Source organism: Tarenaya hassleriana, unplaced genomic scaffold (assembly GCF_000463585.1).
Source record: "Tarenaya hassleriana unplaced genomic scaffold, ASM46358v1 Cleome24, whole genome shotgun sequence".
Lineage (NCBI taxonomy): Eukaryota > Viridiplantae > Streptophyta > Magnoliopsida > Brassicales > Cleomaceae > Tarenaya > Tarenaya hassleriana.
In genome coordinates, this window is record NW_010965696.1 from 814,134 (window position 1) to 837,997 (window position 23,864).

General features: G+C 40.5%; 6 protein-coding genes and 1 long non-coding RNA gene across 10 annotated transcripts; 4 read left to right on the forward strand and 3 right to left on the reverse strand.

Moving 5' to 3' along the window:
• Window positions 1–198: 198 nt before the first annotated feature.
• On the reverse strand, window positions 199–1,556 carry LOC104815695. 3 transcript variants are annotated; one of them, XR_002024273.1, is made up of 3 exons: window positions 1,286–1,556; window positions 1,033–1,078; window positions 199–922 (listed from the first exon to the last, which is right to left on the reverse strand). XR_002024273.1 is itself a non-coding variant. In XM_010544221.2 (3 exons), the coding sequence occupies exons 1-3, from the start codon at window positions 1,382–1,384 to the stop codon at window positions 705–707; spliced, it is 360 nt and encodes a 119-aa protein (XP_010542523.1). In that variant the 5' UTR covers window positions 1,385–1,556; the 3' UTR covers window positions 199–704. The 3 variants fall into 3 exon arrangements, 1 of the variants encoding a protein (XP_010542523.1); XM_010544221.2 differs by having other exon boundaries at window positions 199–919; XR_002024272.1 differs by having other exon boundaries at window positions 1,033–1,556.
• Window positions 1,557–1,640: 84 nt separating this feature from the next.
• LOC104815694 (ribosomal RNA small subunit methyltransferase B) lies at window positions 1,641–6,334 on the forward strand. The gene is made up of 17 exons (XM_010544219.2): window positions 1,641–1,830; window positions 1,962–2,024; window positions 2,313–2,467; window positions 2,618–2,731; window positions 2,820–2,885; window positions 3,220–3,303; window positions 3,384–3,470; window positions 3,643–3,734; window positions 3,815–3,875; window positions 4,010–4,069; window positions 4,188–4,248; window positions 4,567–4,674; window positions 4,978–5,096; window positions 5,176–5,247; window positions 5,354–5,439; window positions 5,555–5,651; window positions 5,900–6,334. The coding sequence occupies exons 1-17, from the start codon at window positions 1,716–1,718 to the stop codon at window positions 6,029–6,031; spliced, it is 1,572 nt and encodes a 523-aa protein (XP_010542521.1). The 5' UTR covers window positions 1,641–1,715; the 3' UTR covers window positions 6,032–6,334.
• Window positions 6,335–6,627: 293 nt separating this feature from the next.
• On the reverse strand, window positions 6,628–7,563 carry LOC104816067. The gene is made up of 2 exons (XR_002024274.1): window positions 7,315–7,563; window positions 6,628–7,212 (listed from the first exon to the last, which is right to left on the reverse strand). It is a non-coding gene; the product is annotated as an uncharacterized LOC104816067 (long non-coding RNA).
• Window positions 7,564–8,132: 569 nt separating this feature from the next.
• LOC104815696 (cysteine synthase 2) lies at window positions 8,133–10,978 on the reverse strand. The gene is made up of 6 exons (XM_010544222.1): window positions 10,716–10,978; window positions 10,235–10,309; window positions 9,885–10,028; window positions 9,404–9,793; window positions 8,940–9,175; window positions 8,133–8,658 (listed from the first exon to the last, which is right to left on the reverse strand). The coding sequence occupies exons 1-6, from the start codon at window positions 10,941–10,943 to the stop codon at window positions 8,436–8,438; spliced, it is 1,296 nt and encodes a 431-aa protein (XP_010542524.1). The 5' UTR covers window positions 10,944–10,978; the 3' UTR covers window positions 8,133–8,435.
• A 990-nt stretch (window positions 10,979–11,968) lies between these two features.
• On the forward strand, window positions 11,969–12,482 carry LOC104815698. The gene has a single exon (XM_010544223.1). It carries the CDS (start codon window positions 12,014–12,016, stop codon window positions 12,338–12,340), a length of 327 nt encoding a protein of 108 aa, XP_010542525.1. The 5' UTR covers window positions 11,969–12,013; the 3' UTR covers window positions 12,341–12,482.
• A 284-nt stretch (window positions 12,483–12,766) lies between these two features.
• On the forward strand, window positions 12,767–15,835 carry LOC104815699 (mitochondrial import inner membrane translocase subunit TIM50-like). The gene is made up of 10 exons (XM_010544224.2): window positions 12,767–13,161; window positions 13,449–13,540; window positions 13,929–13,965; window positions 14,067–14,128; window positions 14,230–14,343; window positions 14,541–14,645; window positions 14,735–14,833; window positions 14,943–15,099; window positions 15,256–15,358; window positions 15,466–15,835. Exons 1-10 carry the CDS (start codon window positions 12,861–12,863, stop codon window positions 15,512–15,514), a joined length of 1,119 nt encoding a protein of 372 aa, XP_010542526.1. The 5' UTR covers window positions 12,767–12,860; the 3' UTR covers window positions 15,515–15,835.
• Window positions 15,836–20,950: 5,115 nt separating this feature from the next.
• On the forward strand, window positions 20,951–22,788 carry LOC104815700 (30S ribosomal protein S10, chloroplastic-like). Of its 2 annotated transcripts, none has more exons than XM_010544225.2 (3): window positions 20,951–21,315; window positions 21,507–21,545; window positions 22,184–22,788. In XM_010544225.2, exons 1-3 carry the CDS (start codon window positions 21,076–21,078, stop codon window positions 22,496–22,498), a joined length of 594 nt encoding a protein of 197 aa, XP_010542527.1. In that variant the 5' UTR covers window positions 20,951–21,075; the 3' UTR covers window positions 22,499–22,788. The 2 variants fall into 2 exon arrangements, with proteins under 2 accessions (XP_010542527.1, XP_010542529.1); XM_010544227.2 differs by having other exon boundaries at window positions 20,954–21,315; window positions 22,187–22,788.
• Window positions 22,789–23,864: the final 1,076 nt, after the last annotated feature.

The following is a 23,864-nucleotide window of genomic DNA, read 5'->3' on the forward strand; positions in this document are numbered from 1 at the left end:
CGCCAATTATCTAAAGCATAAATGGTAAAGAGTGGGGGAAAGCCAAAGAAGAAGATGCATGATTCCTTCCTTCACCCCTGTTTCCTTGAATCTCCTCTGCATGTTTCTCTTGCAAGAATCAAATAAGAAACACAGAGGAGACAAAGAATCAGAAAACACACATCACCATGGGTGCTTGTTGAATCACAAGCCAATGTCTTTCATTCTTTCGACATTCTCAAGAAACTGTACAAAAGAATCACTTGCTGCATGTCTCATCAAGACATGTACATACGCATGCACGTATACATACATTCGCGTACACGGAGGGAGAGCTCGAGGCTCAGTCCTAACTCTCTCTCTCTCTGTCTCTGGTATCTGAAAGGTTAGAAACATGGAAAGAGACGCATCTATCTTGGATTGAAGTCAGAGCAGAAGCTTCTTCTTCTTGGCAGTCTCACTTCTGCAAATAGATGATAGCAGTAGAAGAAATCTGAACCTGTCTCTACTCTTTCACTCTCTGTTTCAGTTTGTTCACAAACTCACGACATTGATTTGCTGATGTTTTAGCTTGAAAGTTTCTTGAAACCTGATCTGAGACCGCAAGAGAGAGAGAGAGAGTGTTTTAACAAAAAAAAAGAGAGAGAGAGAGTGAGGTCACTGTCTCTGAGCTTCTGCTACTGACAATGGAGGTGATGGTTTCAGAGTCGAAGTCCCTTCTTTTGTCAGGGCAGGCTTGCACCAGATTCAAGCATTGCAGAAATCGAGAGCAGATTACTCTTTTCTTGTAGCTCTCCAGGTTCAAATATCTGTTTCTGGGACAGGTTCGGGGCAGAGATTTCTTGTTTTCCACCTTTACCATTGCTTAAACTGATTGTGCCTTCTTCAATGGTAAGGCTTATACAACAAACCAGGCCTTTTGGACAGCAAGAGATTTGACCTACTAAGAGGTTAAGAAGTAGAAACCAAATCAATTAAAAGCAAATGGCTTGACCCAAACGAGATCTAATGTGGTTATGACAGAAAATGAAATCACTTGCTCTTATCCATTACCATCAGACAATACACTTGAAGGACGCATGTGTCTTCTCGACGTTTCCTGTAATAATTAAAATGTTTTCACGCAGATGTGCATCCATACTTGAGAGAACAAGGCAAGCACAGTACATGTCCAGAAGCATATGGAAAACGATAAAAAAGTCAAGGCACCAAGACACGATTGAAAGCAAAACCCATGATGCAGTGATGCAGATGGTATCAATACAATGCCGAAAGACTATGAAAACGGTCCTCGAGGGATCATAACCTGAACTATTCTGACTGATGGTTGAGAAACTACAAGATGATGATGATGGGGCAAAGCTTTCATCTTTACAATTGCAAGAGGAAGTTTGACATAGATCATAAGAAAAAGTTCTTTTCTTTATTGGGACTTTAGCTTGCGCTTGGAATCTCCTGCGGTGATATCTAGAGGAACCGCCATGGCGATGTGGGTTCCCAAGTTAGTTTCAACGGAGACGGCTACATCTTCTGTATCAGCAAGCGTGAGAGCAGCATAAAACGTTCTCAATCTCTCTCTGTTTTTTTCCTTCCCAGGGCTTGTTTTTTTTTTCACCTCAAAGTAATGTTATCTTTTTAGAACAACTTATATTGACAAACTCGAAAGCCCCTCGAGAAGTATAAGTGTCATTTTACGATAAACCCTGGTAGCGCTCGCAGCGGACCCTGTAGCATCCATGGCGCAATTGCTCTCCTTTCAGGTTTATCTCTCTGCTGAAACCCAGAAAGCTTCTCCAGAGTCGCTGAGGCGATCACCAAAGCGTAAAAAATCCGTTTTTACTTCTAAAAATGGTAATGGGTTCTGCTTGTTTCCCGAGAAAATGAATGAAATGGAAGACACTGAAATTTGTGAACTTTGTTGTTCTTCGCCTGGTTTTTTCCACTTATCTGTGTGTTATACTCGGAAATGACGTCGTCTATAGGTGCTTCTGTTCCGGTGCGCGAAACCCAGAAGCTGAATTCGGAGGTCTCTCCTCATAGAGCTGGTAATTCTTTGCAGAATCCGTCGCTTTAGACACGAATTTGTTATGAAATTCTTTACAGCTTGCAATTGAATGCTTGAATTTCTTGTTTCGTTGTTTTTTTTTTTTCATTTCACAGCCAAACATCAATATTACACTGACAATTTAGGGTGAAACTGAGTTCTTTTGATCGGCATCTGTTCTTGAGTTCGAGATCTCTGGAACACGATTTTGGCCACCTCAGTCCTCAGTACATTGATTTGTACAGTATCTTATCAAGTTTTTATTTGTTGGTTTATGGTACCCATACAGTATCTGCAGTTAGATTGATGAGAATTGAGCTTGGAGGTGCGTTTGCTGATCTTTTGAATGAGAAAGGAAAAGGGTCTGGCAGCAATGAGATGAGATATGTCGAAAGTACTCTCGGTTTTCGAACTCGTGATTTGGATGATCGGGATCTTAGACTGGTTAGTCTCCTTCTTTTACTTTATCCAAGATGTCTAGGCATTTATTGGAAAGAATTGAAGAAGACTGAGCATATCTATGCTATACACTGGCTATAATTTCATGGTTGATGCAGCTTTAAAACCTCTCAAATCCTTGTCTGCAAATAATAGGTTACTGATGTAGTTGGAGGAACGATACGGTGGAGGAGATATCTTGATCATTTGATTGGTTCGCTTTGCCAAAATGAAAGCACATTTCGTAGAATGGAACCTCTTTTGTTGCAGGTATCTTTCCCTTTCAGAAAATCTTGGCCATCTTAACACATTACAGACTTCCAGGAATATGGTCTATAAACCTCAATCCATGTTGTAGATTCTCCGCATTGGTTTCTATGAGATTCTCAAGCTTGATATGCCACCGTATGCTGTTGTAGATGAGGTATGACCCTGTCTTTTCTTGTTTAAGACTGTATGTGTGTGCACTCATTTGCTCTAGGAAAAGTTTTTTAGACGTGTATGTAGTCCGAGCTTTCTGTCAATTTGTTTTCCTATTGCCATGTATAAATCGATAACAATGAATATATAGATATGATGGGACAAAGAAGTGGGATACTGGTTTCAGTCTTCGTGCACATTGAATATCCAATACGGCCATATAGATCAAGTGCATCTGTGTATTTTATCCATAGTTAGTCAGGTTCAGATGAGGCCTTCATTGTTGTGTGACAGATTTTTTTCCGATCTCTTTGGTATTTGTCCCATCTTGGTTGCAGAATGTGAGACTTGCAAAGGTTGCCCTTAGACCTGGTGCTGGAAATCTTGTGAATGGGATTCTTCGTAAGCTAGTCTCTCTTAAGGTTTTTTTCTTTTCTTCCCCTCTCTGAAATTTGATTGTAAAATTTTAGCTCTTAAGGAATTCTGACGTATGGATCCACAGGGAAAAGATGCCCTTCCGTTGCCTAGAGTGGAAGGGGATGAACGTGCCCAAGCACGTGCTCTTGCCACACTTTATTCACATCCTGTCGTAAGTTTTATATTCATCTTATTCCCATGATCTGGGATATGAAACTGAGGCTTTTTTAAGCAACCAAATTGAGATGTTGAACTTGCAAGCCTTCTAAAAATTCGATCTTGATGCCCTTTTTCTTGCTAGGAAAATAAAAGCATTCTCATTTGCTTTCCTTAAAATTTTCCAGTGGATGGTAAGACGATGGATAAAGCATATTGGGCTAGATGAAGCCATAAAACTAATGACATGGAACAATGGAAATCCTGGTTTTAGCATAAGGTTTATATTCTCGACTTCATTTTTCTTTTACGGAATGAAATAAAAGTCTCAGGCAGTTGATTGTTTCCTGATGATGTTAGGGCCAACAATGCAAAGGGCATCACAAGATCAGACCTTGTGAATCGTCTAAACACTTTAAAGGTTCTTAACTAAGCCTTCTTCTTTGCCTTTCTCCGAATTGGATTCCATTCCATATGTACTACCCAAAACAAGCACAAATGATTTCCTTTAAATGCTTAGTTTTTGCTTCAATAGGGCCTTTTACTTTGCTGCAGGTTACGCATGAGCTGTCTTCATATTCAGAGGAGTTTGTTCGCATCAAAACAGGTTTACAGGTTCTTACCTCATATCCATGTTTTCATTATACTGATTTCTGTTGGTTCCATTACTATGTCTTGGTTTTATTCGTAAGTTGCATTTAGAAATTGATGATAAGCCTTTTGTTTCTCCAAGATCGTTGTCCAAGCTGGATTACTCAGAGAAGGCATCTGTTCTGTCCAGGACGAGAGTGCGGGTCAGTTTTTTGCTGTAGAATTATTTGGTCTGCTCTCTAGACCTCAATGTGTTCCCTCTTTAAATCTCTCTCTCTCTCTTCTGGTCACTGAGATTGGTTCTTTCCAATCTCTTTTTCTTTGAATGTCTCCTTAAACTCAGTAGCACTATGCTGAGTAGACATCCTTCCCCTCTCTGTCTTACCAAATTCTGAGGAAATTTCACAAGTTCCAACCATTGAGAGAGACATTTTAATAAATTCAGGCACAGAGTTTTGGTTTTAGCCTGAAATTTCACCTTGTAACAATGAAATTAACGAATGAAGAGGATGATACTGCAGGACTAGTTGTCTCAGTGGTGGATCCTCAACCTGGAGAGTCAATAATGGATGGATGTGCTGCTCCTGGAGGGAAGACCCTTTACATGGCATCTCGCTTGAAAGGCCGAGGTAACAGTGCAAAGATTTGTTGTCCTTTAACTTAGGAATCCTCGTTCAATTCAGTGACTCGTTCCAGGTTTCTTTATGATTGATTAGTCTCTAACTTTCAGATTTTCTTGTAAGTCAGTGTACTCTTAAATAAGCACTTCTAAGAAAGATCAAAACACTTAACTCTATCCACAGATTCTTATCATCGATAGTAGAGGATGTTTGATCTTGTTTTGGCCTACTCTGAGACTGGTAACCACAGTAGCTTCTTTCAGTTAATTATGAGAGGTGAGTCCAAATGAAGAACATTCATTTTGCTTTTAGGCATGGTATACGCTATAGATGTGAATAAAGGCCGTTTAAGGATCCTCCGAGAGACAGCAAAGTCTCACCAAGTTGATGCTCTTATCACTACCATCCATTCTGATCTTCGTGTCTTTGCTGTAAGTTAACTCCGCTTGGGGAAAAAAGTACTACTTTCAGGTACTACTCTATATTTGTCTGAAGTTTGTCTTGTCTTAGGAAACCAATGATGTACAATATGACAAAGTTTTGCTAGATACCCCTTGTTCTGGACTTGGTGTCCTATCCAAGGTGAACATGCACAAATCCATTTATCTCTTTTCTTGGTGACAATTTCCTTATGTGAGTTGTATTGCTTGGATCCAACCTGTTTTCCTTTCTTATCTGCACTTTGTAGAGAGCTGATTTGCGCTGGAACCGAAAGCTGGAAGATTTGGAAGAACTCACAAAACTGCAGGATGAGCTACTTGATTCTGCCTCCAAGTAAGCAATTTGCTCTCATCATATATGATCAATTCCCTAATGTGAAACGCTACATAATCTGATGTTTCTTTCTCTGTGATGCCATCCATACTTTGAATTGGTTGGAATTCCAAAGATTGGTAAAGCCGGGTGGAGTGTTGGTTTATAGTACCTGCTCCATAGACCCAGAAGAAAACGAAGAGAGGATCAGTATGTTTCTTCAAAGACATCCCGTAAGGATCCTTTCTCTCTTTTTTCGTTTACTAGTCTCCTCTTTTTGACAGCTCTAGATGTTGGAAACCTGCAGAAACTCCATGTTAATCTTTAAGCTTTCTCTGGACTTGGCCACCTGTATGAAACGGAAAAAAAAAGGAAAAAAATCTAAAGGAGGAAACTTCGGCATCCCTTCTTGCTATTCATCTAGGGTCCTGCCTGTTTTATACTGGTTTTTACAGTTAATGAATAGAATATGCATTGGCAGGAATTCCGGGTAGATCCAGCAGGCAGATTCATACCATCAAGCTTTGCAACTGAGAAAGGCTTCTATTTCTCCAACCCGATGAAACACTCCCTGGACGGAGCATTTGCAGCCCGTCTGATTCGATCTGTTTGACACTGAAGCTTGTAAGTTGAGCTTCTCCTCCCCGCCATGGATGCGGAGCTCTAGAACTGCAGTTCCAGGACCATATCCATTACTGAGACTTTGGGTTCCATTTATAGCTGATTAAGCCAAGAAAGTGAAAGAAAGGAAACCCTTTTTTTGTTGTACAGATGCTTGCTTGTAGAGGTGAATCGACCTATATGGTATTGTGAGAACTGTAAAGAAAAAAAAATCCGGCCGTCAGTCACAGAGGAAAACACCATATGCTGTTTTGAGCAAAGGTAAAAGAGGATGATGTTTTCTGTTTTGAGTTAAGCTGGAAATGTCTGAAACTCCTGCAAACGGCGTCATTTGGTGTTGTCAGAATCTCCGTCCACGGCTTTTCCCCTCGAAAAAACCCAAGAACCTAAAGCAACGCCATAGCCATGCATGCTCCTCTCTCTCTCTCTCTCTCTCTCTCTCTCTCTCTCTCTCTCTCTCTCTCTCTCTCCCTTCAAAATGAACCGACACAAGGGATGGCCTTTTGTGATAAGATTGATGTAAAAATGATCAGTTTGGTATAAAAAAAATACGGTGTGCAAAGAAACTGGATCTAATTAGAATGTATGTGTTTAAAAAAAACATAAACTGAGGATGTCTGAAATCTTACAGTAATCTACTGATGTAATTAGCAGAGAAAAAGTACTTGAAACAATACTTAAGCTTTGGAAGATACAATAGATCCCATGGAAATGTCAATCTCAATGAAGTTGTCTTCTTCAACTTGACTCCACATCTCCATCATCAACATCATCTCCTCCTCGTCTTCTTCATGCATCATCAGAAATCTCTCCACCATGTTCATCTTTTCTTCTTTTGCCTCTCCTACAAGAGCAATCTCTATCAATCCTTCCTCCTCCCCCTCCTCCTCCTCCTCTTCTTCTTCTTTGGCTTCGGAGTTTGTGTGGGTTCCTTGATGAGCAAGTTCCTCTGCATGAAGATGAAAGCTGGGTTTCTTGTTGGACAAGGCAATGTGGAGGAGGGCCGAGACAAGCGAGATTGCGATAATTATGAATGGAAACAGATAAAATGGGGAATAGATGAGAGAGAGACAAGCGACTGAAACTGCAATTGACACGAAAAGAACACAAGTGCTCTTTGAGAAATGCAGTGAGGTGAATAGCGTGTTCTTGTTTCCTTTTCCTGCCATTCTTCTGTTCATCAGGAAAAAAAAAAGATAGTCGAATTTGAAGTATTAAAGAATTTAGAATGTATACCCCATGATATCGAAAATATAAATATTTATAGTATCATACTCGGATCCATCATCTGGATGTGAAGAATAAGAGTAAATTCCACGGAAAAAGTACCAAATTTTGTAAGTAATATGAATATAGATAACAGTTTTTCTCTCTCAATCATGAACATGGGCTCTGTTAACCTTACAGCCGAATCCATTGAACAAGACCAAGAATTTGAATGGCAGAGAAAACATTGAGACATGGAAAGACATGAGAGATTGAGATGACAAGACATCTCCCATTTCATGCTTCTCACATGTTCCCTCCCAATGGCATGTCCCCATGACATTAACCTCAAAAAGACAAAAAAAAAACTCCGTGGCTTCTTTGGAAGGGTAATGTCAGAAACCGCATTAAAGAGGTTTTTTTTTTGTAGCAGGCAAGAGACAAATGCAGATGCAGAGACACACACATGCAATGCAGCTTTGACTTTTTCTGTTGACTTCTGATGACTTTGTCATCTCATAGAACATCTCATAGACCCTTTTTATGTTGTCTCTTACCCATAACAAAAAAAAAAGGTCCCACAGGCACAACCAAGTTTTGAAGAACTTGGGCACAGAGATTCACATAAGAGAGTTTCATAATATCCATCACATGAAAGAAATGGGAAGGTTATAGAGTTTCTGTGATTTCAGTACAGGAGCTGTTTTATTCATATCAGGGTCTATACCAATCTTTCAAACCCATAAATTTGACCTATCTTTACTTGAAGTAAGACAATGCCAATGCCATCAACCAAGTCCCATGTTTGGCATATATAATAGGTTATATGTAGCTCACTTCTTTTCCCATAAGATCAATAACGTCTGCCTGTTTTTTTGGCCTGACAATGAATATAAATTCAGGCTCTGAAAACATTCAACAGAAACCAGAAGAACGGTTCGACAAATAGTGAGATTCAGCCAAGCCAGTATAAATGGAGAGTGACGAGACTCTTTTGAGTATTTAATAGCCATACAAAAAAAAAAACCTATTCTGTTCTAAATCATATGCCCATCCTATGTCAAAACAAAATGGGGTTTTAAGAGAACATATGTTAAGTTTCTAAACCTGAACAGTTGGACATAGCTGTCTTAGCTCCTCCGGGTTTTGCTGAATCTGAAGTTCATGCTCGGACAAAACATATAGATGCTTCACTTCATGCCAAGAAACTCTAGTCCTGTGGCGGTTGGAGTCAAACCGTACTGAGCTAAGTACTGGGGGTTATAGAACTTGCTTAGATGTCTCATCCCGCTGTCACACAGAATGGTGACAATGGTATGACCAGGTCCAAGGGTCTGAGCCACCCTCACTGCCCCAACACAGTTCATCGCTGAGGAGCTTCCAACAAAGAGCCCATCGTTTTTCAGGAGAAACCTGAAAAGGTCATGCAATCAATTGGGTCAGGAACCTCGGGATATAAAATGATTCTTCGATTGAAGTCTCCCATTGATTGATTATTGATTCAGTTTGATCACCACTAGTTCCACAGTGAACACACCAATGAAAGAATCGATCTTTACCCCCGAATAAAGATCTCGAAAATGTTGGCGTAGAAAGAAAGATACCGTTCCTAGAGGATTATGAAGGCTGAGCACATCATTTTTTTTTGCGGAACAGAACAGGTATGGCAGAACAAAAAGAGAACACTCATTTACCTCGACATCTCAACAGCCTCTCTATCTGTACCACGAAAAGCGCCGTCAAGTTTTGCCATCAAGAAGTTCCGAGTGAGTCTGTTGATTCCGATTCCTTCAGTTATTGTATCAAATGGATTCTTCAGGCGACACCCTTCAGCTTCTTCTTTAGTGTACATCACTCCCCGTGTTACTTTATTGAATAGACCAGAACCAGGAGGATCAATCAAATAGCACTTTATTTTTTGATCCTTTTCCTGTTGAAAGCACAGCAATTTTCAGAGCCATTTTGTTTATAACAAGTAGAAACTACTCATTCACATAGTGTAGCCGTGTTTCCAGTATTTTATCAGTTTAAAATCTCAGGGGGCTAAAACCTTTCCGACTATCAATCAAGAAGATGGTAAAGACATGCATAGTGTAGCCTAAACTGCCCTCCTCAGCATTTCTATCAAGCCCTGATTTGGTAAAATAAGGAAGTTTACCTGAAGAAACTTTGACACCCCTGCTAAAGTACCTCCAGTACCCGCAGCAGCAATGAAAGCATCGATGTTGCCATTAGTCTGATGCCAGATTTCAGGGCCCGTGCCTTCATAATGAGCCCCAAAGTTGGCCAAGTTTTCAAACTGATCCGCAAAGAATCCACCAGTTACTGAATCTGGGAATACAGAGCTTTTTATCTCTTTCTCAACCGCATAACCGTTAATTTCAACATGGTTTTGGCCATTTATTTTGGTAGCCAGTCTTCTCTTTGATGCTAGCTCGTTTGCTTCCTCAGCCCGACGCCTGGCTATATTGACATAGTGATCTTTGTGTGTTATTGACACCGGCCTCACCCTCTCAACAGTGGCCCCAAGGGCTTCAAGAACTTGAGACTAAAATAAGCACATAGGATACAGATTGAGTGCATATCAAGCATGAAAAATGAGACAAAAACAATGCTTTTAGAGGTTCTTACAAGATAACCTTTTCAATAGCAACATCATCTGGTATGACGACATGGCATTTGCATCCGTAGGCTGGAGCAACTGTAGCAAGGCTAATGGCTGTGCTCCCGGCACTACCTTCCGTCACAATTCCCCCTGGAGATAGCTTACCAGATTCCAACGCCTAAGCATCGGGACAAAAGGAAGAAAAAATCATGATTTTATTTACTGGTAAAATTTTCTCCGGAAAGCATAACAGTCAATGACTTAGCTGATGTTTTCAAGTCGTAATGTCAAAAGGTTTACAATGCAATAACAACCTGTATTCGAAACTCAGATGAAATGGCGAGCAATACGGAAAAAGCTGAAATCTTTCAATATGCTATGTACCTCTGCAATTATCTTAACAGCCACTCTATCCTTCACGCTGCCTCCTGGATTCAGAAACTCGCATTTCCCAAGAATCTGAACTCGCAATGAAAAGGGTTTTATTCGGAGGAAAACAAGTGCATTTAGCTCACAAACATCGCTAGAAAAAACGTAGCTTGTACATGCGTTGCTGAATAAATCGTGCAGCTCTCTGAAGAGAAAGAATACTTGGAAGCAAAGAACAATCAACCAAAATAAGATAAAAAGGTCCCAGCTTTCACGCATAAATTAAATGTTCTCCTAAAGAAAATAACGCCGTCGTTCCATGGAAACATGGGACATTGAATAAAAAAGAAGACCAGAGCCCAGAAATAAAGTACCAGGTTGTCGGAAATCTAAGAGAACACACAAACATATGAACAATCGAGCGCGACTCGTCGAGGAAATGGCCGACCAAACCGACGCAAACCCATGACTCGAGATAAAGAGAAACAAGTAAAACCTCACATCCAGTAGCCTCGGAGAGGCTATTAATGCGAATCAACGGCGTGTTTCCGACTGCATCGACAATTCCATTCCTCCAATTCGTCGTCTTCTTCTTCTCGAAGGAGCGCGAATCGGTCTCGCCGGAACGGCGGCGAAAACCCAGATAACAGTAAGAAAGCACCGCCAAGGTGATAGATACCGTCGCCGCCACAACAATAGCGCCAGTTGCTCTATCAGGCGCCATTGCCGCAACTCCCACTTCTCCTCACAGTTTATTTCTTTCTTTTACCGGAGGCTCCGGTGAGGTTATAGGTCGGCGAGCAGACTGCAGACCTTTTTCCTTGTTTACTCTTTTACCCTATATTTTACTCTAATTACAAAATTGTGACTGATGTTTAAATTTTACAAAAAGAACCCAGTCATACCCACTCGGAGAAGGCCAACGGGCCCAAGCCCAATCATAAACTTTTTGTTTATGTGAGTGATTGATATTTAATTTATATATTTGTGAGAATTATAGTTTAAATTTAATATGTTCTATGAAAATTGTTAGGAATTAAAACTATTAATGAAGAATTTATAATGTTAGGAAAATTTAGTATAAAAATATTTTCATTATGGTTTGATAGATAATGAAATGTCGGTCTCAAAATTGTCATTCGAATATTTCATCAAAAAACGAAAATTGCCATTCGAATTTTTTGTGATTGCATTGATATAAGACCATGATAATATAATACGGCCGTGCCTATGTTCGGTCCAATAAGTTGGGCCTAAGATGGACTATAAAGCCCATCTGCTTTAATCATTATTGGTAATGATTTTATCTTGTATGAAATGATGTTTCGCTCCTACTTTTCCACAGAAAAAATGTTTACTTCTTTGACTTATTTTAAACCAATATATATGTTTTTTCAAACATATATAATTCATTAATCATATCAAATTTTGGGAAACAAACAATTATTTAAATTTTGTTCTGACGAAAAGGGAAAATGGACTACAAAATCCATATTTTATAATTGTTGACATTTAATAATGAATATAAGATACACAATAATACAATAAAAAAAATAAGTCCATTAAATTAAAATAAGAGGATAAAATTATAAACTTCAAATTTCGGCGTTTTTCTTCTTAAAGAGAATCTTTAGCATTTCTTTATTACACACAAATGGTAGGCAGTATTATTATCATCCTCTCTCTCTCTCTCTCTCTCTCTCTCTCTCTCTCTCTCTCTTAACCGTTAATTTCAACATGTTTAGAACAGATCATCTTCTTCCTCATAACGTTCAGTTTTACCGGCGACCGGAGATGGAGATCCGGGAGAAGCTTCTGAAGTTCAAGCACCACATCGTCTTCGCCTTCGTTTTCTCTCTGCTCACTTTCGCTCTTGTCACCTACTCTCCCGGTTTCCTCACCGTCTTGTCCTATTTCTGGCCTCTCCTTCTCTCCACCGCTCTCTTCCTCGCCGCTGTTCTCTTCTTCGCTGGCAACTCCGGTGACTCTCCGACGACCTCCGCCGCCTCCGGAGACGGTGGCGGAGCCTTCAAGGCCGAGACGGAGGGCTTTCTCGATTACATCGTCGCCGGACAGCCCGAAGAGACTCTCCTCAACACCAGCTTCGGCAAGCTCGAGTAGTTCAAGACTGACTTCAAGTTTGATTAGATATGTTTTTTTGTTTGTATTTTCTTTCTTCTTTAGTTATTTTTTAGAGTATTACCGAATTTAAAAAAAAAATGTAATATTACGAAAGAATAATCGAAGAATAAATATTGATCTACGATGATCTTTTTGCTAATTTTTGTTTCCTAGGCGTTGTGGATTTTTTTTATTTTATTCTCGTCATATGAATTCGAATTTATTCCGATTAAAAAAAAGAATTTTATAAAATAGAAAACGTCAAAATTCGTGCCGTTAAATTGATAAACGATACCCAATAAAGGCCCAGTTGTAAAGGACTAGAACAACCATAAGCCCATGATGTAATTTTTTTAATTCTTATTGGTGGTGAGGATAGAAATATCCTTGGCGCTTACCAGAACGGATCTAAACCGACTTCCAAACAATAAGAATAGCACAGTTCTGTTTCCGGAGCCTCAGTCAAAACCCTACTTCACCCCCGCGAATCTAAGGAACTGGCAAAACATCGGAGTTGAAAATGGCGTCGATCGTTCTTCGGTCTCGCGTTATCTCGAGATTAGGAAAAAATGGATCTCAGAATCTGAGGATTTTCTCTTCGGACGCAGCTTCTTCGAATTCGACGGCGAAGGAGCCGGGGCTCTCCGCCGGTCAATCGATCATTTCCGATATTCCGCCCCCTAATCAGCCGCCTCCTCCGCCTCAAGCAGACGCCGCGGCAGCAGCTCCGAGAAAGGAGCGGAAAGCACTTAAGTATCTCTCGTACGGACTTGTCAGCGCGCTCACTGGTGCTACTGCTGCTGCTGGTTACGCCTCGTATGGTGTGCTCTTTATCCCCCCCTTTGTGTTCACGTAACTGTCTTGGCTTCGAGTCGGCTGCGAAGGCCTTTCATGTGAAATGTGAATGCAATATGATAATGACATTGGCAGTAGTTTTTCGAGTTATGTCTTCAGTTACTCATGTTTTAGTTCATTTGAATTCGTTTTTTTTGTTATCCTTTGTTACATTACCGGATATGTGAAACAATCGTCGACCTTGTCGGTGAATTATGAGTGAGGTTGAACCGTTTAGTTCTGTTCATATGGATATTGTGTATTTGTTTTGCAGCTTACACTTTGGATGAAGTGGATGAAAAGACCAAGGCTTTCCGCGAATCTGTTAAGAGGATACCACCAGCAGATGATGCATCGGCCATTGATGTGAGTTTACTTGATGCCTTCTTCTAAGATGTTTTTTTTTTTGCATTGTATAACTTCCATAGTGAACGGGTTTGATCGATATGATTGGCTTGTCCTTATAGTTAAATCTTGTTAGCAAGTTTTAAAGCTTTAAGATGATTGACACTTTGTTGTTGTGTTGTTTAATCGATTGTTCATGTGTGCTATATCTTAAATTAATAGGGCAAAGAGTCTCTTCATAGCTAGCTTTACGTTTCGACTTGCGCTTGTTCTTTCTTGAGTATTCTTTGTCATAGAACTTTGTAAAAGCCTTAATGCAGCATAAGCTTTTTCTGCATGAAGGATTATTTATGTAAATATGTGATTCTGTGAAGTAATATATTATACATTGTCTCTTTGTCTTGCGCAGAAATATCAAGCTTTTATGTATTCTGCTGCAATGACAGGTATTTTACCCTCTCCTCTTTCTCTGCATCTGATAGTCTGTGTTACTTGCCGCAGCTTTTTTAGACTTAGCATCACATGTAGTTGCTTGTATCTTGTCCAGTTCCTGTGAAAGCAGTTGAAATGTATTTGGAACTCAGAACACTTGTGGAAGAACATGTTCGAGTAAGTTCTTCGTTGATATAGAGCATGGATTAATTTTATGCATCTTCTTAGTCATCTTCTGATATCTCCAGATCTCTTATATTGCATCTCCTTTACTCTAGGGTTTTACTGAACCTCTCTCAGAGAAACTTCTTCCAGATTTACATCCCGCAGAACAACATGTCTTCACTCTAGTCCTCGATCTGAATGAGACGCTTCTTTATACAGACTGGAAGGTAGTGATCAATATTGATTCTGATATGTAGCGGCCACCTAGAATTTAATAATCTCTAAATTTAGTTTAAATTTATTGAATTGACTGAATATATGATGTATCTGAGCAATAACTAAGTCAAGAGATACTGCTGTTGAACTAATTTGTCCCTGAAGTAAGATTGTTTATGTTTTTCTCTCCTCCTTTGTCCATGTAAAGCGTGACAGAGGGTGGAGGACATTCAAAAGACCAGGTGTTGATGCCTTCTTGGAACATCTTGCCAAGTTCTATGAGATAGTCGTGTATTCTGACCAGATGGATATGGTAAGTTCTTGGATTTGTTTTTTAGTTTTTGCTTATGCTTCATGAGAGGTGGCATTTAATAATTTATTCTCCTTATTTCTGGCTTGTAGTATGTGGCTCCAGTCTGTGATAGGTTGGACCCGAACCACTACATACGTTATCGGCTGGCAAGGGGTGCTACTAAATATGAGAACGGAAAGCATTTTAGGGTATGCAGCAATTGGACTCGTGTATAATATATTTTCTCACTGACCGTCCAAAACTCAGGTACTCAGGTACTCTTCAACAATAAGTAGTAGCTATCATAAAAAAATGCAGGATCTGTCAAAGCTGAACAGAGATCCCAAGAAGATTCTGTATGTCAGCGGGAATGCATTTGAAACAAGCCTTCAGCCAGAGAATTGCGTACCGATCAAGCCCTACAAACTTGAGGAGGACGACACAGCCCTTCTAGACCTCATTCCATTCCTTGAATGTAAGTCCCAGCTACACCTCAAAGAGTATTAATTCAATTGATACGGGTTTATGCATTTGTTGCAATCTTGCAAAATGAAGTTGGTTCTATTTGAAAGTCACCATCTTTTTGGTTTTGTGAGTTGAGTTTGCGATTCTAAATCGTGTTATGATGCAGATGTGGCGCGTAACAGCCCAGCTGACATAAGAACAGTTCTAGCATCTTATGAGAGAAAAGATGTAGCGAAAGAATTCCTAGAGCGTTCACGAGAGTATCAAAGGTGATTGATGATCATTTCATTTTTATATATATATGTAAACAACCACTGTCGGGCTTTGCGGTTGATACTGAAGGTGTGTGTAACTATGGATAATGATGATGACGCAGGCGAAGGATGCAAGAACAACGTGGCCAAGGCCGACTGTGGAGGCGTTGAATGAACGGCAAGTTTCTTGTACAGCAGAGCATTGGATGAATTTTGGAGAAGCATAAACTCCAATGGGTGGGAAAAGAAATAACGTGTGTTCTTTTTCCCACTTGCTTTGGAATATGAAAGCTACAAAACTTGTTTGGATGATATATGATTTTAACGAGAGAGAGAGAGTACACTTGTATGGTCAAAAATCGTCCCGAAATGGGAATCGTGATTTTGTTTATGGTTTTATAAAAGAGACAGATGTTTTGTTAATTCCTTCTTTTGCAGGATATTGCATTGTTTAGTTCGATCATATCATACAATAATAGTCTTTCCTCTCCTTTTTCTTCTGGGGTTTATAAGGAAACAGTAGCTTTTTATTGTTCGAAACTATTCCGCATATTATATTATTGTGAATATACATATTATCAGGGATTGAAAAAGATTTTTCTCATTGATTCAGAATGAATCTGTACAAGGATTTTATACAGGAAACAAATAACAAACTTCCTAACTGATTTACAAAAGGAATAAAGAATGGAGGAGAGAGAAATTGCCACACGAAAATTGTATGCGATTTCTTCCCTTAGTGAGCTCAGTGGGTCGCCTCTCGTTGTTTCTTGCTTGGGCCCAACATCTTTTATAGGCCCAATACATATCCTTAATATGCCCCCCTCAAGACACAGACGGTAGGAAGAGGCTTGAAGTTCCCAGGCGATCTAAAAGTGCAGAGAACAGAGCAGGTTGAACTTGTTTCGTGAACAGATCAGCCAATTGCCTGTTCGAAGCGACATGGAGCATTTTGAGAAAACCTGATTGAAGCTTCTCCCTCACGAGATGGCAGTCGATGTCTATGTGCTTGGTGCGCTCATGGAAAACTGGATTAGAAGCAATGTAAATTGCGGACCTGTTGTCGCAGTATAGATTGGCAGGACCAGAAGGAGAGACATGAAGGTCGGCCAATAAATTCCGAAGCCAGATAAGCTCGCAAGTTGCGTTTGCCAAGGAACGATATTCAGCTTCAGTGCTGCTTCGGGAAACAGTGGTCTGCTTCTTAGCTTTCCATGAGATGAGGGAGCTACCAAGAAAAACGCAAAAACCAGAGATGGATCGCCGAGAATCAGGACAGGAAGCCCAGTCCGCATCGGCAAAAGCATTGAGGCGTATATCAGAAGTGGCCGAGTAAAAAAGGCCTTGTCCTGGGTTCTTTTTGAGGTAACGGACCACACGTTGAGCGGCTCGTAAATGCTCAGTGGTCGGTGCTGATAGAAACTGACTTAACTTGTGTACAGCAAAGGTAACATCGGGTCTGGTAATCGTGAGGTACAACAATCTACCAATAAGCCGACGATAACTGGTAATGTCGGATAAGGGCTCCCCTGATTCCCTTGTCAAACGAACATTCGGATCAAGTGGCGTAGAAGCTGGTTTGCAACCAAGAAGGCCTGCATCCTCAATCAATTCCAGACAATATTTCCTTTGACTGATAGCAATACCACTAGCAGAACGTGCAATTTCCAAACCCAAGAAAAATTGTAATCTGCCAAGGTCCTTTATATGAAACTTCTGATTGAGAAGCTCCTTCAAAGCTCGAACAGCATTGTCATCATTGCCTGTGATTATGATGTCGTCGACATAAACGAGCAGAGCAACAAATGTCTTCCCGAATTGCCGAACAAACAGCGTGTGATCGGCCTGAGATTGAGTAAACCCTGCAGAGACCAGAACTCGAGCAAAAGTTAAATACCATTGCCGTGAAGCTTGGCGTAAGCCATATAAAGACTTATGCAATCGACAAACAGCATCATTGGGCAACGATTCTCCTGTGGCAGATGTGTAACCTGGTGGCAAGGCCATATAAATTTCTTCATCAAGGGTGCCGTGTAAGAAGGCATTGGTGACATCTAATTGGCACAAAGACCAATTTTTCACAGCTGCAAGTGCCAGAATTAGCTTGACAGTGACCAATTTGGCAACAGGGGAGAATGTTTCCAAAAAATCAACGCCCTCTTGCTGGGTAAAGCCTTTGGCAACCAGTCTGGCTTTAAATCTCTCCACTGAACCATCGGCTTTGTGCTTAACCCGATACACCCACCGGCAACCAACAGCTTTTTTACCTGGTGGCAGAGACACAATGGACCATGTCTTGTTCTCAGCCAATGCTTGAAGCTCTGTTTCCATGGCATTCCTCCAAGCAATATTAGTTACAGCCTCTTTGAAGGTTTTGGGTTCAGTCTCTAAGGAAAAATTGAGAACCGAATTTCGGTATGATGAAGAGAGACGGTCATAGGATAAAACAGAGGTGATAGGATATAAAGATGAGGAAGAGTCTGCACAGTGTGTACTGGAAAGAGAGCAATGATAATCACGAAGGTAAGAAGGAGGTTTGACATTTCTTTTGGGTCTGGTAGCAGGTGGTTGTGAAGAAGAAGAGGAAGGAGAAGGGGAAGAGCTGTGTGGTTCAACTGGAGGTGACGGTGTCGAAGCAGGGGCTGAGGAAATTGAAATAGGTAATGGCAGAATATTGTTTGGAAATATGATGTCGGGAGTGACAGAAATCTCAGAATGGAAAGGAAATATGGATTCATGGAATTCAACATGGCGAGAGATAATGATTGTATTAGTTGCAAGATCGAGAAGCTTGTAACCTTTATAGCCTGAAGGATAGCCAAGGAAAACCGTCGCTCGAGCACGAGCCGAAAACTTATGGCGTTGTGAACTGTATGTAGATGCATATGCCAAACATCCAAAAACTCTGAGATACGAGTAGTCAGGAAGTCTCTGTTTCAGCAACTCATAAGGAGATCTATCTGACAGGAGTGGAGAAGGCGTCCTATTGATGAGAAATACAGCCGTTCTGACACAATCCGACCAAAACTGTAGTGGAATGTTCCCCTGAAAAAGCAAGGCCCTAGCAACATTTAAAATGTGCTGGTGCTTGCGTTCCACAACTGAGTTTTGTTGCGGAGTTTGCACGCAAGAATAGTAATGGAAAATGCCTTTAGATCGAAACAAGGATTCAAAGGATAACTCCGGAGCATTGTCTGATCTCACAGCCTTAACTTTCAGAGAGTATTGCGTTTCCACCAAAGTCAGAAAATCTGGAATGACTTGCAGAACCTCGGATTTCTGTCTCAGCATATAGACCCAAGTGACCCGAGAATGATCATCCACTATTGTCAAAAAATACTTATATCCATCATAAGAAGGAACGGAGAAGGGACCCCAAACGTCTATATGAATGAGATCAAACAGGGATTGGGACAAATTGTTGTTTGAAATGAAAGGAAGATGGCGTTGTTTAGCTAGGTGACAAACTCGACAATGAGAAGAAACAGAACACTTAGACAGAGATAAAGCATCAGACAACGTTCTGAGTTTTCGAAAAGATAAGTGGCCTAGCCTAGAGTGCCAAAGAGAAGGATCGGTACTAACAGAATGAACAGAAAAAGATGGAACAGAGGGAATGAAGTCGGGCTCGAGGAAGAACAGATTGTGCAAGAGCTTAGCCCTCCCAATCGTCGAGCCCCGAGAAGTTTCCTGAATGAGACAAGAGGCAGATGAGAAAAGACAGGACAAATTAGTGTTGCGAAGCAAGGAGCTGACACTAATGATATTAAAAGTAAAGGATGGAACATAAAGCACATTCGTCAAGAGTAAATGATCATTCAAGGGTACTTTGCCAGCCTGAGTGACCGAGATTTGAAGACCAGTAGGTAGAGTGACTGTGCTCGGAATAATAGTAATTAACTCAGAGAACAGATGTTTGTCAAAGCAAACATGAGCTGAAGCACCAGAGTCAACAATCCAAGAGTGATGAATCTGGCCATAGACCGAGGCAGCATTACATACAAAAGCAGAGACGAGAAAGGCGTTACCGATTTCAGGATCAGAAACAGGGGCGCCATTTTCAGTGATGGAGGCACCAGGATGCTTCAGTCGATTGGAGATTTTGGAGCAGAGATCCTGAATTTGACTGAAAGACATTTTCTCCACATCGGAACAGACATTAGAATCCGGAACAGCGTTAGCAAAATGCGTCGTTGGTTTAGATTGTACCGAACGAACAGGAGAGCGAGGAGAGGTTGATCTTCCTGATTTGGGAGCACGATACCCAGGGGGAAAGCCATGAAGGCGATAGCATTTCTGAATAGTGTGCCCATAAAGACCGCAGTGGGTACAGAGAGGTCGCTGCTTGTTTTTAAAACTAGGCCCAGAGGCGGCAGAAACCACCTCGGATGAGGGTGCAGAGGAAACCTGAAAAATGGCAGAATCCAGAGGTTTCGAGGTCTTGATCAAGCGTTGCTGCTCTTGCTGAAGCACAAGATTGTACGCCGTTTGGAGATCAGGAGGAGGATCCAAGGCAAGGATGTGACTACGAACTCCTTCAAAATCATCATTGAGTCCAAAGAGGAAATCAATGACAAAGTCATTTTCATCTTCATCATTCCACCGTTTTGAGAGAAGACATGTGCATCGACCACATGTACAGGAGTGATTAGCCCGAACAGATTTGAACTCCTTCCAAACAGCAAAAATGGCAGTAAAATAGGAGGCAACATCCATGGAGTTTTGACGCAGATCGCGAAGCTTTTGTTTAATCCGGTATTTGCGTGGAGCATTACTTTGTTGATAGCTCTTGGAGAGGAACAACCACATGTCTCTAGCAGTATCCACATACAGCAAGCTCTGAGCAATATGTTCGGCGACAGAATTCATTATCCAGCCTCCAACTATAGCATTATTGCGAACCCAAAAACGATGGGTTGGATCATCCTCAGCAGGTTCGGGTAGAGAACCATCGACAAAGCCGATTTTGTTCCGACCCTCGAGAGCCATCTTGAACGCCCGAAGCCAAGATGGATAGTCAGCCGCCCCAGTCAAGGGTTTAGTGACGATCACCACACCACCATGATCAGAAGTGGAAAGATAGTAAGGACTATCAGTATCAGGAGTATACGGGGCCGCAGGAGCAACCGTATTCCTCGGAGGAGCAACAGCTGGAACATCCGCCATTGAATAAACAGAGAAAAAGAAAGCAATCCGAAAAAAAATCAGAGAGAGTGCTCTGATACCATATCAGGGATTGAAAAAGATTTTTCTCATTGATTCAGAATGAATCTGTACAAGGATTTATACAGGAAACAAATAAAAAACTTCCTAACTGATTTACAAAAGGAATAAAGAATGGAGGAGAGAGAAATTGCCACACGAAAATTGTATGCGATTTCTTCCCTTAGTGAGCTCAGTGGGTCGCCTCTCGTTGTTTCTTGCTTGGGCCCAACATCTTTTATAGGCCCAATACATATCCTTAATAATATGATATTTTTATCTCCAGAAATTCATTTGCGTTTTCCAAATGCGTTGAAGGCCCAAGATACTATCTTTAACTTTAGCCCAACGGGTAGGACTAGTAGGACTTTACTATGTTATATGGGTTTCAAATAAATTTTCGACCACAAAAGTAGAGGCTCTTGGTTTTTGGATAACACTGTCACTGGCTCAAGGAAGAGGGAATCAAATAGACTCGAGCAGAGCCGGGAAGGAGGAGGGGAGAGCTTGGTCCTTTCTTGGGATTTTCCATGGCGGTTTCTTCTCTGTCTTCAATCATTTTACCTTCTCTCCTGATTCCAACTTCTTCGTCTTCTAGTTCTAGACTAAAGGTCTCTTTCCACTCCTTGATTCCCCCTTCTATCCATGGCGGCTTCAGTTCCTGCGTCCTTAAACCCTCCTCGTCGTCCTCGTTAAGGGCCTTCGCCGCTTCTGAAACCCTAGACCTAGCTCCCGAAATCCTCGATGAACCCGGTTCGGGTGACTCCGAGGTACGCATTTCGCTCTTCCTCGTTGTCGGAATCTTTGATTTTTCGCAGAGATCTTTGTGGGATGCCCCTTTTGTGGAATCGTTAGTTTCTTTCTTTTTTCACATCTTACGTTTGGTTCCTGAGAAAATTTTATGGTTTTTCCCTCTCATATACGTTTCACTTTTCGACCATTGTTTCTCGTTTGAATTCAGGTCCCGAGCGCTTCTTCAATCAGTGCAGAGGTGGATAAGGTACTCCATGAATATTCGGAATGTAGAATTTTGCAATGGTTTGTTCTTAAGTCTGTCCCTGCTTGTGAGCATGAATTGCTCGCCTACCCTCATAAGATGTCACTAACCACGTCTTCTCTCTAAGAAGAATACTCCAATGTCACTCGATGAGGCATTTGAGTTTGTAGTTCTCTATATTGTTTTTAGCCTTGGAAAGTTTGCTATCCTCCTAAGCTAAGTAAATATCCTTTACCGTTTCATTTTCTTAGTATATTGTTAAGGTGGAACCATATGCTTTTATTGCCATAGCACCAATTTCTTAGTATAATATGGTGGAAGCGTATGCTTTTATAGTCTTGTAACAGATGCTGCCACAGATGGTAGAAATTAGTTTTAAGCCTTGAGGATCTTTACTCAGTGAGATTTGAAGATTTGATGCTGCAGTTCTCTGTATGTGATGCTTTGTATTTTTCAATATCCCGCATATTCTTGCAAGAATGGTGTCAAGTTGTCGTGAGCCAACTCGTTCCATCAGGAATATTTGTTATTCAAGAAACGCTATTCTGCTGCGTATCCTCTTCAATCTTCTTATTCTGTATTCCTTTGTTCATGCTGAATCATGGATCTCTTTCTTTAAGATCGATGCTTCTTCTTGTTAGCAGATGGCGCCAAAGCAAAAGATTAGGATCAAGCTTAGATCTTACTGGGTGCCGCTCATTGAGGACTCGTGCAAGCAGATACTTGACGCGGCAAGAAACACCAATGCCAAGACGATGGGTCCGGTGCCATTACCGACCAAGAAACGTGTTTACTGTGTTCTCAAGTCCCCCCACGTCCACAAGGACGCGAGGTTCCATTTCGAAATCCGGACCCACCAGCGGTTGATAGATATTATGTACCCAACTGCCCAAACCATCGATTCCTTGATGCAACTTGATCTTCCTGCCGGTGTAGATGTTGAGGTGAAGCTCTGAAGCGAAGGCACATACATTGTGGGAGGGACAAAAGGTAACATCTTTTTTACATATTGTCCAGAATGGTAATGCTGAGGGACAATAGATATTATGTACCCACATAGATCTTAGTGATGGAGACCGATCTCCCTCGCATGAACAGAAACTGTTTGGGATGGATCTCATTGCATAGAATTGGTAAAGCTCTGAATCCTTTTTAATGCCTTATTTGTTCCAAACCAAAACATATAATGTACGGAAATGTAAGAGTGTGTTTTGGTAGAATAGGAAAGCTTGAATCTTTAGTTACCCTTTGCTGCCTTTTTTTAAGAATAAACCAATGACGAGATCCAGATGCAAGTACAAGTATTCTTCTGGGTTCGGTTTAGTTTGATTAGTTGGCTTCGGTTTGAACATGTTGGTACTTTGGGTAAAGGAAAAATACGAATTTGCTTTATTAATATGTAACATATTAATTATTATAATGTCGCAAAACTAGATCTAAAAATCAAGTTGGTGGAACGTTGAGAGCAACTTTATTGTTAAAATATTGTGGATCATGGAATGGAAATGCCCAAGCCCTATGAGAATTATTCCTTTTTTTCAAGTATAATAATCTATTAGATCATTCAATTTAATCTATAAAATATATATTATATGCCATTCAACAACGACTGCACATGAAAAAAAAAATTAAAACGGTCCAACTAAAATGAATTTATTATTATTATCGTTCGCCATTTTGAAGGTAATAAATTTTATGCTAATTGAAATTCTATAATACTAAGAGTAGCCAAATTTGATATTTGCTCACGAAAATGAAACACAATCCAAAGGCATATTCCATTATTCCTCACGAGCTCCCGACAATGACCACCCATCTTTATAATATATGTTTTAGTAACTTTACCCAAAGAAGGACACGACTTGAAGAAAAATAATTTACATCACCTTTCTCTGTAAGTAATATTATTCAATTGCATTAGTTGTAACAAAAGAAAAAAGGAAATCATTTTCAATATATAACCCTTAGAATCGAAAACCTAATGATATGGTTAAAAACTAATAACTGTTTCAGGCCAGTTGAAATATGTTAAATTATTAACATATTAACTTTACTTGGATATATTTTATTTCCTGGCTAAACCACGATTGATTTTCTTTTAGTCACGATTAAATATATATAAAAAAAAAACTAAACTAATTGATTGTCGGAGAAAAAAAATAAACAATAGCACAAGTTAATACCCCAAATTCAAAAGAGGAAGTGCCAATTTTCAGCAATGTCTGAATCTCAAGGAATTGGAGGGTGCCTCGTGGTGACATTTTGTGATGTGCCCTTCAATGGTTGTGTCTCCAATTAATGGCAAAAAAAATATAATTTTTA

Excerpts from the sequence above, each read along its gene's own strand:
- LOC104815700 (XM_010544225.2), top strand. The coding sequence starts at position 21,076 with ATGGCGGTTTCTTCTCTGTCTTCAATCATTTTACCTTCTCTCCTGATT. Across the intron at positions 21,316-21,506 it reads CCGGTTCGGGTGACTCCGAG|GTCCCGAGCGCTTCTTCAAT; the intron begins GTACGCATTTCG and ends GTTTGAATTCAG. Across the intron at positions 21,546-22,183 it reads TCAGTGCAGAGGTGGATAAG|CAGATGGCGCCAAAGCAAAA; the intron begins GTACTCCATGAA and ends TCTTCTTGTTAG.
- LOC104815694 (XM_010544219.2), top strand. The coding sequence starts at position 1,716 with ATGGCGCAATTGCTCTCCTTTCAGGTTTATCTCTCTGCTGAAACCCAG. Across the intron at positions 2,468-2,617 it reads ATGATCGGGATCTTAGACTG|GTTACTGATGTAGTTGGAGG; the intron begins GTTAGTCTCCTT and ends TGCAAATAATAG. Across the intron at positions 3,735-3,814 it reads AATCCTGGTTTTAGCATAAG|GGCCAACAATGCAAAGGGCA; the intron begins GTTTATATTCTC and ends TGATGATGTTAG.
- LOC104815695 (XM_010544221.2), bottom strand. The coding sequence starts at position 1,384 with ATGATCTATGTCAAACTTCCTCTTGCAATTGTAAAGATGAAAGCTTTG. Across the intron at positions 1,079-1,285 it reads CATCAGTCAGAATAGTTCAG|GAAACGTCGAGAAGACACAT; the intron begins GTTATGATCCCT and ends TAATTATTACAG. Across the intron at positions 920-1,032 it reads TTCAAGTGTATTGTCTGATG|GTCAAATCTCTTGCTGTCCA; the intron begins GTAATGGATAAG and ends ACCTCTTAGTAG.
- LOC104815698 (XM_010544223.1), top strand. The coding sequence starts at position 12,014 with ATGGAGATCCGGGAGAAGCTTCTGAAGTTCAAGCACCACATCGTCTTC.
- LOC104815699 (XM_010544224.2), top strand. The coding sequence starts at position 12,861 with ATGGCGTCGATCGTTCTTCGGTCTCGCGTTATCTCGAGATTAGGAAAA. Across the intron at positions 14,129-14,229 it reads TTGTGGAAGAACATGTTCGA|GGTTTTACTGAACCTCTCTC; the intron begins GTAAGTTCTTCG and ends CCTTTACTCTAG. Across the intron at positions 15,359-15,465 it reads CGTTCACGAGAGTATCAAAG|GCGAAGGATGCAAGAACAAC; the intron begins GTGATTGATGAT and ends ATGATGACGCAG.
- LOC104815696 (XM_010544222.1), bottom strand. The coding sequence starts at position 10,943 with ATGGCGCCTGATAGAGCAACTGGCGCTATTGTTGTGGCGGCGACGGTA. Across the intron at positions 10,310-10,715 it reads CCGAGGCTACTGGATGTGAG|ATTCTTGGGAAATGCGAGTT; the intron begins GTTTTACTTGTT and ends TTGCGAGTTCAG. Across the intron at positions 9,176-9,403 it reads GGGTGTCAAAGTTTCTTCAG|GAAAAGGATCAAAAAATAAA; the intron begins GTAAACTTCCTT and ends TGCTTTCAACAG.